The sequence below is a fragment of the Pseudonaja textilis genome, chromosome 1 (genome assembly GCF_049901715.1).
Source record: "Pseudonaja textilis isolate UNSWEBS1 chromosome 1, rPseTex1.2, whole genome shotgun sequence".
Classification (NCBI taxonomy): domain Eukaryota; kingdom Metazoa; phylum Chordata; class Lepidosauria; order Squamata; family Elapidae; genus Pseudonaja; species Pseudonaja textilis.
In genome coordinates this window covers 82,264,791-82,276,872 of record NC_141990.1, presented here as the reverse complement: position 1 = coordinate 82,276,872, position 12,082 = coordinate 82,264,791, and the positions used below count along the sequence as shown (strand labels likewise).

The 12,082-nt window shown below is 35.0% G+C and overlaps 1 protein-coding gene across 1 annotated transcript in view; it reads left to right on the top strand.

Annotated features, from left to right (window-relative positions):
- Positions 1-11,046, top strand: part of TAB2 (TGF-beta activated kinase 1 (MAP3K7) binding protein 2) — a 45,116-nt gene extending 34,070 nt beyond the window's left edge. Inside the window, exons 4-7 of the mRNA XM_026705641.2 lie at positions 5,645-5,805; positions 6,330-6,423; positions 7,840-7,920; positions 8,972-11,046. Coding sequence (XP_026561426.1) covers positions 5,645-5,805; positions 6,330-6,423; positions 7,840-7,920; positions 8,972-9,120 — 485 coding nt within the window. The 3' untranslated portion in view covers positions 9,121-11,046. The remainder of the gene's footprint in view (positions 1-5,644; positions 5,806-6,329; positions 6,424-7,839; positions 7,921-8,971) is intronic.
- The last annotated feature ends 1,036 nt before the right edge of the window (positions 11,047-12,082 follow it).

Sequence of the window (12,082 nt, the reverse complement as noted above, 5' to 3'; positions counted from 1 at the left end):
TAACTGAGAATCAATATGTTACAGTCATCAATTGTTAGACCCAGATTCCAGGCCACCATAAATCATGGAAATTCACTGGGTGATTTTGGGCTAGTCATTCTTTCTCTAACAAGGTTTGGTTGCCAGAAAAACTGGAAGAGTTAGTGTTATATAAAAGCCAGTTTGTTTCTGAAAGAAGTGTGGGATATAATAAATTAATAATCTTTTGCAGGATTGCCTTCATTCACATTTTTTACATTTATTGCTCTCAGCCTAAAAATAAACAGGCACCTAGATTAAGATGAACAAGGCAGACAGCCTGGAGGTCATTGTAGTTTCTTTCACTCTTACAAAATTCCTTGGTATATTCAATTAAGGAAAAGAGGCTAGTCTTTATGTAGGTAGGCATTTCACTTAATCTACTTATCAAGATTGTAATTGGCTTTGTTTATTTAATCTTTTGGTAAATTGCCTGTCAGGGATCAAATTCAGCAAATGCAAATTGCTGCTTTTTGCTGCATCTAAAGGTAGTTGCTGACTATGAAAAGTAGAGAAAAGAAAGATTTGTGGGAGTTTCTTGACTGCATAACATTATTGTTGCACTAAGTGACAAGAACATGCACAGAATACGGTCATCCACACACATACAGTCCAGAATTTTATCCTCAGAAGTTTAACTTCAATATTACAAATGACAACTATACAGACAGTACATATCCATGCCAATCAACATTTAACAAGTAAATGTTTATACAACTTGGATTATCAGTCCTTCTCTGTGAGGTACAGTAGTTCATGCACTTATACCAATCTTACGAATGAAGGCAAATATACATGTCCCAGGATAATGCTGCAGGATTACCAGGACCATAGATTTTGTCTTCTGAGCTTTTGGACTCATGCTGGAACCCATCTTCAGGGAACTTCTCTCTGCTAGAGTGACCCAGTTTGGATCCTGTACCAATCTTCTATCTGATCATGTGCTTAATTGCTGCTTTCCTATGAATACTCTGATTCCATGTTACGTTATCCAGCCTAAATGTGCTGATAATTGGTTAAATTGGAAGAAAAATTATACATACAAGTTTAACCCAATAATAAACAGTAAGACAGCAGCCCAATCAAAGTGTTTGTAATGCTGAGAACAATACTTCCTGGCATGCATTTGTATTGCTTTGAACCTTGAATAGGTTTTCAGGATGTGAACCATACCAAGGTCAAAGCATTTTGCACATAGAATGCAGAGATATATAATAAAATGAATATTAAAGTTCAAAAACAGTGTATCATTATCTTTGCATGCAACTTCACTGTGTTTTATAAAACGTTTCTCTGTTGGACAGCACTGACTATAAACATAATAGTTTTAAAGAAAATTTCTCTTTTTCTCTTTGTTACGATCCCAATGTCTGAGGCATATAAATGACAATTGACTAGGACATTGGAATGTATTCTATTTCTGATGGTCCTCAAATACATATTCTCTCAAAATATGTCACTTGGTGGAATCATCTGTGTTTGGCCATTGACTCTTGCTCTGGTAAGGACTGTCTTATGATACTGAATGAAATCCAGTGTCACATATTTTTCTATTTAGAAGGCCATTTTATTTTTTCACCAACCATTGCAACAACCTGATGTTTGCAAGTGATTCAAAATCAGGGCCTTAATATCCAAAACACTTTGTCTAGATATTGTCTTGGCCTTGTCTGACTGAGGATAGATAATAAGCCATAATGGAGATGATTTGGAGAAATTGATTGATCCATATGGTATGTTGTAGTAAGCCCATCTGTTCTGGCATATTTTTGATAGTTGTTGGGCTCCATTGAGAGAATTGTCAGCTAATAATTAAAGGCTTTAATTGCTGTTAGACCACAAATTAACTGAGTATCTGTTTCAGCTTTTACTGCTAAAGCAGGTGTATTCTTGTTGGTCCCTACAACCATACTTAAAAAGTGTGCTTGCTCAAATAATAGAGGCACTCAATAGGCCCACAGATCTGTACCAATGCCTGTTAGTGTTGGTACAAGTTTTGTCTTGTGGACCTTTAAAATGAGGAGCAGAGAGCTCTGATGGTTGCGACCAAGTAGTTTATTTAGTAGTTTTGAGATTGTTGTTGCTTTTATAAAAAAAATGTTTGAAGTGGTTGGCCCAAGACCCAGTATTTATAAAAAATATTCCTATGTGTGAGAAGGAGTCTATTTGCTTTATAGGTTCTTCTTTTAAATGCCAATTGTGTTTGGGCCATCTTTTTCCAAAAACCATTACTTTGGATTTATTAATATTTAAAAAAAAATAGAAGTGCAGTAGGAACCAAATTTCCCCATCAATCTTTTCAGGCATGCTTGGAACTATGCTATCAGAACCATGTCATCTGCATACAAAAGGATATTGATGTGCCTTTTAAAGTTCTTTGGCATGTGAACATCTGTAGAATGGAGAAATTCTGGATGTTGTTAATATAAAGTTTAAAAAACTTTGTTGTTTAACTTGGGACCAAAGTAGATTCTTGTCTAATACTTTTATAAGTGGATACTCTGGGTGAGAGAGCCATTTATTCCAGCATGGACTTTCAGGTATGTATTTGTAGAGGGCCTTCACCAGGTATAGAAATCTAGGTTCCATATGTAGTTTGGCAATAAGGTATCTCTATTTATGGAATCTAATGCAGCACTGAGATGTATGAAATATGTAAACATATTTGCAATTTGTTGTGCATTTGGTAATAATATGGTACAGAATATGGGCGTCTTAACTCGCCACATCATGATGTGATGTTTCGTGACATTTTCCCCATTCACGGAGTTGGAGTGGGCATGGCCTGCGTGTGATACATCCGGCCTGCAGGCCGCCAGTTTGGCACCCCTGGTATAGAATAAATCAATGATCTATTGCGGAGTCCCAAGTCTGAATGTGGCCTATACTTCTGCTAATATATTCTTCTCAATTGCCATTCTTTTGCTTTCTTCAAGAGATGTTTTACATTTTTGCTGTTATATCAGTAAGGCATTTCAGTCTGTAATGGATGGGAGGATCTTTCTTGTTTTCTTTTTTGTTTATGGAAAGTATAATGAAAAGTTGTTTGCCAGCCTAACTGTCTTAAACATAATCTCCTTGGGGCTCGCTCCTAAATTTGCATGCTGTTGTATGCCATGATTTGAACCCTGGTAGGTGAATTTCTTCATTAAAGGTAAAGTAAAAGTATCCCCTGTCCAGTTAATTCTGACTCTAGGGAACAATGCTCATCTCCATTTCTTAGCCAAAAGAGCCAGCATTTTCCGAAGACTCGTCCGTGATCATGTGGCCAACATGACTGTATGCTGAGGTGCATGGAATGCTGTTACCTTCCCATTGAAGTGGTACCTATTTATCTTCTTGCATTTGCATGCTTTTGAACTGTTAGGTGGGCAGGAGTTCTAGGGCAAATAACATGAGCTCACCCGCCTTCATGGCACTCCGGTTTCAAACTTGGGCTGTCAGCTTTTCAGCTGACAAACTCAGCATCTTTAACCACTGAGCCAATCGCACCCCCCTTGAATATCTTCATTACCAGTGGTTAACCATGTCTCTTTGAATGCTATGATGTTGAACTTGAAAAGGAATTCCAACAAATCTCCATTTGACATTTTATTGCATCCGGTTATATTCCCTGTCAGTAGCTGAATAAAACTTGTTTATTGTCAGAAGGGGTAGTTGGTGATGTAATTGAAGTCTGTGGTTGAATAGTATGACTCATGCAGTCGCTCAATAGGTGAGATGAGATCCAAAATTTCTTCAGTATGTAGGAAAGCAGATTGGTTGTAATTTGGCCCACCTCTGCCACTCTTTTGCTGCTGTATTGAATCAGGTAGGTTTTGTAATGTTTGCACACAGAATAATGAACATTAGAAAGTTATTGTTTCATGTTTATATCATTGGCCAAAGGAGTTGTCTCAGCCCTGGATGGTTATTCTTCCTGTCTCAGGGGATACCTTTGTCATTATTTTCTGTGGTTCATGGAGTAAAGGTTTGTTTGGAAAGCTGGAGAGTATGCTAGTTTGTGTTAGACTGCAGATATCCATCTCATGTTCCTGGTGAAGCCTGCCACCTTGTTCCCAGGATTTTAGACCATCAAAACCTTCCTGTTGTCTGTCAATAGCATCCAATTTTTCATTCTTTGAAATTTGGAGTTTGCATCCATTCTGCGGCACTCTTGTGTTGATGATCAGCTTATGTAGATTCGCCTAAGAGGAAGGGGTATCTAGTTAATAATCTGTTGGATTGCTTAAAATACATTTCATTCAATTGCATTTACATCAGTGCTGTTTCAGCATTTAGGCTAATCCAGTTTTCGGTCAATTTTCAAAAGACCTCATGGTGTTTTTAATTAAGATGTGGTTCCCAAAGCTTTACTTTCTTTGTTAAAATGTTGAGCTTTAAGCTACAAACAGATTAAACTGAAGCAATTATTTGAAAATAATTAAACATAGATGTAAGAAATGTCTTTGTTTTTATGTTTCTTATAAAGAGGACTATAAATTTTCATTACAAATTCACAAAAGTAGGGTGTTTTTAATGTAATGAGGTAAAACAAGCTCTGAGAGATTCATCAGCACTATCCTATTTGTAGCTCTAACCACCTTTCTTACTACTACAGTAATATGAAAGAATTTGAGATACAGTTAGGGTTTAGTTTTTGTTTCATTTTGTTGACATGATAAGGTCATAATCTACTTTGAGAAGATTTCTTAGGAGAAATTGATCACAAATGTTTGGATAACTAGGATAAGGTTCTAGTTGGTTCCTGCTGGCAGAGAGAAACTGATTGGGAAGAATAATCAGTTAGGATTTGTAATGGGCATTGGAGAATGAAAACTGAAATGGTGGGTAGAAGATGTAGACCGTTTAGAGAGACAAGAGATGAAGAAATTTCATAGCATATATGTGGTTATCACCAAGACCACCTTCTCACAACTATTTTCATCTACAATAAGAAAAGCAGAAGGGGGCTCCTTTCAAGCCATTTCACCAGTGTCCCCTCAGGTCTTCTCAGTCACCTCTTCTCTTCTTTAGAACAGCTGAGGTCCCACTGAGATACTCTTACTCCAATCCTGCTGGGTTTTAGGAAGTTTTAGGAAACTTTTTTTTTTTTCAGCAAGCCTTAAGGGCAGATGTCCTATTCCTTTTGTAGTGTGATATTTATTTTCAACAGAATTTTTGATTTAGAATTATGATTCAGATTGTGGTTTATCATTATTTATGTATAATTCTTAATTGAGAAAATAGGAGGTGTAAACCATCTGTAGTTGATAATAATTGAAATGACATGTAAATTAATAAGTAAATAAAATAGGAAAGGGAGTGGGCTATAATTTGATGAATAAGGCTATATGGAAGCTTGTTCTTTATAGATTAGAAAATTAACTAAGGAAGCCAAAGCCAGCAAAGTTTAAATTTTATATATTGATTAATTTAATAATGCACTTTGAAATTATAATAATTAGATTGTTATAAGCTTGGTTTTTATGGTTTTTGTAAGTCATTATTTATGTGTCCCTATATTTCATATTGGACAAACTGGGAAATTATCATATAATTGTTTGTCCTAGGACTGCACTGGGTTAAAACAAATGCTGTGAAGAGAACATTAAATTGGTTAAGATGGTATCTTAATGTTCTTCAGCTTTACTAGTACATCAGAAGGCTAGGATGGAACGGCTTCAACGAGAACTTGAGATTCAAAAGAAAAAGCTGGATAAACTAAAATCAGAAGTCAATGAAATGGAGAATAATCTAACACGAAGGCGGCTGAAAAGATCAAATTCTGCTTCCCAAATTCCTTCAGTAAGTCACCATTTCTGAAGATACAGAATAATCCAGTATTACCATAAAATTAATATAAAACAAATCAAAAGAGCAGTTTTTAAGTATACAATCTGCAGGATACATGGTGAGCAACTACAAATTGAGAAATATGGTAATATTCAGAAAATAGATTCAAGAAAATTAAGTCATATGGAGTACTTTTTCAGTCATTTTTGCTTAAACTGTCATATCTCTGTCATTATCAAGCCTGTTCTTGATATAATTATTCCTAGGTAATATGTCTTTTATCTAGCTTTATTTTTTTTTCTGGAGCTTTCATTTATTAAAAGCTAAAATTTATTTCGGTATCTAAGATTATGATTATGTGATCTAGGTAGTCATTAATTTGATTTCCAAATATTTAATTGGTTTTCAGCATACCTGAAAGGTTGTCTAAACTGCTTAAAACTATTAAAATGATTATATAATTCTAATGATACCATCATCAACCAATAACTATGTCTTGTTATTATAGCCATGAAACTAATTATTGTGTTTTTCAGCTTGAAGAAATGCAACAGTTAAGAAGTTGTAACAGACAGCTTCAAATAGACATAGATTGCCTAACCAAAGAAATTGATCTTTTTCAAGCAAGAGGTATTGTATTAGAAATATGAGCAATCTTTTTAACTTATTAACTTTTAGTATGCAGGGTTCGAGGACTGTGCACACTTGGAAAATTACTATGCTTTTTGCTTCAAGAGAGCAAAGCTTTATCAAAGTAACCAATTTTTTTCAGACCTCTACCGAAGAAAAAGCTGCTGCTGCTTTAAGAGTTGCATTAATTAACAAGTGGCTTCCTTAGAGCAATGCTATAGTAGACTTCCTAATTGGAAGCACCAAAGCACTCCTGTAGTGAAAGGATTCAATTTGATGTAATTAACGGTGCTTTATAATAAAATGAAAATCCTTAGCTGTGTAATTTACAAGTTACCTTTTATTTCCTCTGTTTCAGTTTTTGGGGTGTGTGTGTAAAAATTTAAAATCACATTTATTTGAGGAGGGAGAAAAATAAACAACTTAGCACAACTTAACAAAAAGACATTACTAATATGTGGCCATATTCTATTGTGCGCAGAGATCTAATTCAATACCTGCACTTAGATGCAGTGCTGAGACTTAGCTTAGCCTTCATTTTGAAGCACCCTCAGAATTTGGGATAGAGGAGAAAGAGGATATATGTTCTAAAAAAAAGTCCTATTAAAAATCAGACGTAAATTAAATTGTGTCCAAATCAAATTAAAATTGGTCTTTTTACTATTTCAGAATAATGTACAGGATACAAGTTGGATATGCTTTGTAATTTCCTTGTTTCATAATCATAGATATATCCCTGGAAAAAATGGATCAAATATTTGCATTTTTCCAGTCTCTTTATCACTCAAAGAATTCCTCTTTTGGGTATATTAAAAGTGCAATAAAGTAAATTGAAATTAATACATTGTAGCAATTGGAATGTGGCCAAGCAAAACTTAGTGTTACTGTATTTTGATTATTTCAAAATACAGTAATACCAAATATCAGTATAATTCTTTCTTAAATTCAACTAAGATAATACACTGACTAGATACTCAGGATGGGGTTACCCACTGTTGTGTCTATATTCTTAATTCTCAGTTTTAAATTTGCTCTGTTTTTATTAGAAATTCTATCACACTACAGAAAAATCCCAGAGGGGAAAAAATTAGGGTTAGGTTAATAATTAGGCCATTTTATCTATGAACAAATTTTTATACTTTTTAGTGAAAACTCTTAAAGTCACCTTGATTATCTTTCTCTTCGAAATAAATATTTTCTCCCCCATCCCCTTTGTATTATAATGTAGATGTTAGGTATGGGCTCATATATGAATATACAAAGCTGATTGATCTTATTAAATGGCCTCAGAACTTTCTTTTAAAACAAAGGAAAGCTATGCAATGTTACCAGTGATAACCATAAATACCCCACTGCTTCAGTTTTAATTGCCTTTTTTCTCCTAGCTCTGTATGATGTATGCTTCTTTTTTTTCAGGACCACATTTTAATCCCAGTGCCATCCATAATTTTTATGACAATATTGGATTTCTAGGTCCTGTGCCACCAAAACCCAAAGGTAGTGCTAGTAATTTTTTTCTTTTCAAATTATCACTAATATCAAACTTTATCATTTAACTTATTGCAGTTCATAATATTTGTAATCTATTGTTGGTAAAAACTGTTGGAGGTCTGTAGCATACAAATAATAACCCATCATATTCATTTACTGTGATTATTCTTGTTTGTTCTTTCTTTTTCTTGCACCATCCCATTTTTTAAAGACAGGAGCTATGCATTCACACATGCTGGGACATTTGATTTCTCTTTAATTTTAAATATAAGAACTGAAAAATTATCTTGGGATGCGCATACATACTCTTTTTCCCCAAAGACTGTATTTCGTTAGTATTTATGGTGCTATGTTCTCTTTCTGATCTATCTCTGTCTTTCTTGGAAGGCTGAAAATGAGGGACAGATAGATCTTAACAGAAAACCCAACCCTCTTGAAAAAGCATTGCCTTCCCCCAGTTTCTCCAAACCAGGGGTACACCAGCATTTCTTTTGCACCTCTCCCCAAAGGAAGTGGGGAACCTTTCGTGTTTTTTCAGAATTTGGGGTATAAAATCTTAAAGCATTTGATTTGGCACTTTTAAAACAACCATTAAAAAAACCCAAATCCTTTAGCATGCTGCACAGTTTCTATGACTTTGAAGCTAGAAAAACTGGGAGGCAAATACCTAAAACCAAGAAAAGAAAGAGGGAAATATGTCAAGTACTAGCAATTTGTTTTACTACAAGAATGCCCAGTACATTTCAAACAAGAACCTTTGTCAAGGGCCCTACATACTCTTTTTTTTTTTCATGGCTCTTGAACTTGCATATTTCTCACCTTGCATATATAGTAATTTATTTGCTCTTGAATTATGAGTTGGACTTTAAAATCACAGTAGTGGAAATAATATTTGAAAGTTTTAACATGTAATCACTGTTGCTTACATAGAATCTGCTTGGGTCAGATGGGTGGTTATATAAATTTGTTTATTAAATAAAAATTGGAAAGGGGGGGACATACATTTATTTTCTTCAGCTATTCATATTTGACCATTCTTTTTTCCCTCCCACCTCAGCTGATCAAAAATCCGTGGTCAAAACACCAAAGACTGTTCCAGATACTGAAGAAGATGAGGGCGCTCAGTGGAATTGTACAGCTTGTACTTTTTTAAATCACCCAGCCTTAAATCGTTGCGAACAGTGTGAGATGCCCAGGCATTTCTGAGCCAGGGAGGCTCGCTTATCTTCTGTAAACTATTGCTGGCTATTGTGTCATTTCCTTGGGATAAATAATCATGTATGCATAGGATTTTGTAAAATTGAACATGTGACAAGGTTTATTAGTAATGTTAAATGTCATGACACAGAGATAATACCTCAGTCTTGTGCTGCAGGCAGCTGGAAGTTCACCGGCTGGAAGGTGATCTCCTGAAAGAACTTGGTTGCCAGCTGCCTGACATGTACAGTATTACTAGATGCCCGTAAGAATAACTCTCACCAGGTTCAGTGCTTTGGTGTTCCCAACAGCCTTTCTCCACAGATGTCACTACTGAATTTTGACAGGGGAAGGAATTAGATTCATAGCTTTTTTTGTTTTTGTAAAGCTTTCAGTAAAACACTACATTCACAGAAGAAATGAAAAAGGAACAAATTGAAACTATTTGCTGCCACAGAGGGCCCAGGAATTATAGAAGAATTTCAGAAATGTAGAGGTACTCTTCATCTTGTCTTCTGGAAAGCAGTTCCACATTGTGAAGACAAAAAAAAATCCATCCAATCATCTGAAGATGAAAAAAGAAAACTGCATGCTCTGTCTGTACCATAGTCTCCGTGAAATACCCCCAAGGCTTTTCCTACTGTACATAGTTCTAGAATCTTCTTTAAATGACTTTTCTTCACCTTTTATTATTTCTTGTATTTCTTAATGTATAGTGTAATAGTTGTTGTTAACTTTCTTTCCCCCTTTAAGTGATTATGCACGATTGTGATCCCTTTGTGTTAAAAAAAAAAAGTTTTTGATCTGAGAGAAGCCGTGCCTTAAAACAGCGTTCTTGACAATGCACAAACTAGCTCTTGTCTGCCTCTTCTGTATGTTGCTCTTGTAAATGCTGGTAATCTGTGAAGACCTGCAGATGCAGCCTGTAAAAATGCAGGAGACGTCTGTGCTTCTAGTTCACTCAGGACACTGATTTTTACGGTGGGTGACACCTGGCGTAATATTCTGCATGACAAACAAAAGCACAAGAGAAATTGAGTCCCACCCCCCAGCATACCTGCCTCTGATAGGCGTGCTTCATTTGCTGGGCATCTTTAAAACTCCCCAGAAATAAAAAATACTGGGACTGGGTGGGAGAGAAACATATTTGAGTACACAGAAATAGCAGAAAATATGAATATGCTCATTGTTGACAGCCAGTTCTTCAACCCGATTTGGTGGAAAATAGCAATAATTGGAATCATTTGAAAGAGAGCCTGGAAAATAGAAAACAAGCAGACTTGAAGCCATGCCAAGCATCTCTTCTTTTTTTTTTTCATGTCCTTGTTTATGAGGAAATCTATTCAGGTGATTAGAAAACTTTGAATTGAAACCAAGATCATGTTTTTTTTATTTTTATTTTGCTCTCCTGCATAAATGATATGTCATCTCTCTGAATGAGGTGAGAAGAAGCAATGAACAGCAAAACTGTATTATGTATCTGCTCAGAATTAAGTGCCGTTATGTTCAGTGAGACTTACTCCAAGGTAAGTGGATATACTATTGCAGCCTAAATGTAGCGAGAGACAAAGTAGACTGTCACCCACTGTAAACATTTGCCGGTGGACATCTTTAACAGCAATTTTACAAGTGGTTTATGAAAATATACAGACGCCTTTGTTTTAAAGGCTTTGCATTTTTTTAAACATGGGAATTAAATTAGTATCCCAAGTAATCAGTAAATCCAAAGTCCTTGAATTGAATGCATTATGTTATTAAAAAAAGTGTTCTTTTTCAGCTTCATCTGCAGTTGTGAAGATTGATAAATGAATTTTTACCTGTTTTATTAATAAAACATAATTTGGATATCTTGAGTTGATGGTTTTGTGATTTAGGTGGGTTAACTGTCTTTGTAACAGATAAGTTATTTATAAAAATTAAAAAAATATATTGTAACATCTGTTTTGTGTCTTTTTAACTGGAGATAACATGGTTTGCTGTAGATCTTCCTTAAATAATTGGTCAGTGCATGTCAGTCAATACATGATGATTCTGATTTCAAATTCAGTCCCTGAAGGCTCTTTTTTAGGTCTAAAATCCAGAGCATAATTGCAAAATTAACCCTTGTTCAAATGTTACCACAGATACTTTTTAAGAAAATAATCTGGTATCTTATATTTACAGTTACTAAGATGTAACTTTAGTAAGCGTTCTGGCACAATCTTTAATGCTTATTTTTATCTTTTATATATTAATATAGGTAGTTCTCAACTTACAACCATTCATTTAACAATGATTCAAAGTTGTTGAATCATCAGAAAAAGCATTTTACAACCTGTCCTTGCACTTACGATCATCATAACACTTCTGTGGTCACATGATTACAATTCATGGTCTTGGCAATCTGCTCACTTGCAACCAGTTGCAGCATCCTGCAGTTACATAATCACAATTTGTTACTTTCTCAACCAGTTTCTGACTAGCAAACTAAATTTTCTTAAATTAAAACTGCAAGGTTTGCTTGTCAACCATGTAATTCGCTTAATGACTGCAATAAAATTGGGTTTGGTGCCATGATAACCGACTTTACAACTGCACCAACTTATTGTGGAAATTCTGGTCCCAATTGTTACTTGTATGGAAGTTATAAATGAATCACTTCCTTTGGTTAGTAAATCCTTATAAGAATCAGCACTGCCTGGGATAATGACAAATATAGAGAATTATAGAATGAAATTTCAAAATGAGCATTTTTGTCATAGGGAATATAAGAGCTCATGGACTCAGCCAATGATACTTTGCATTTTTCTATTATTTATGCAGTTGGTGTCACTTTCCAATAGTGGGTAAGTTTCTGTTAATAACTATCAGGCTCCATTAAGTCATAAGCCAAGAACCACCTGTAAGATACAGGATCTAGAACTTGGGTGTAGGGTAGTACACCTTTTTCTAACAGCAGGGGGAAGAAATATGGCATGAAAAGAAAGGATCT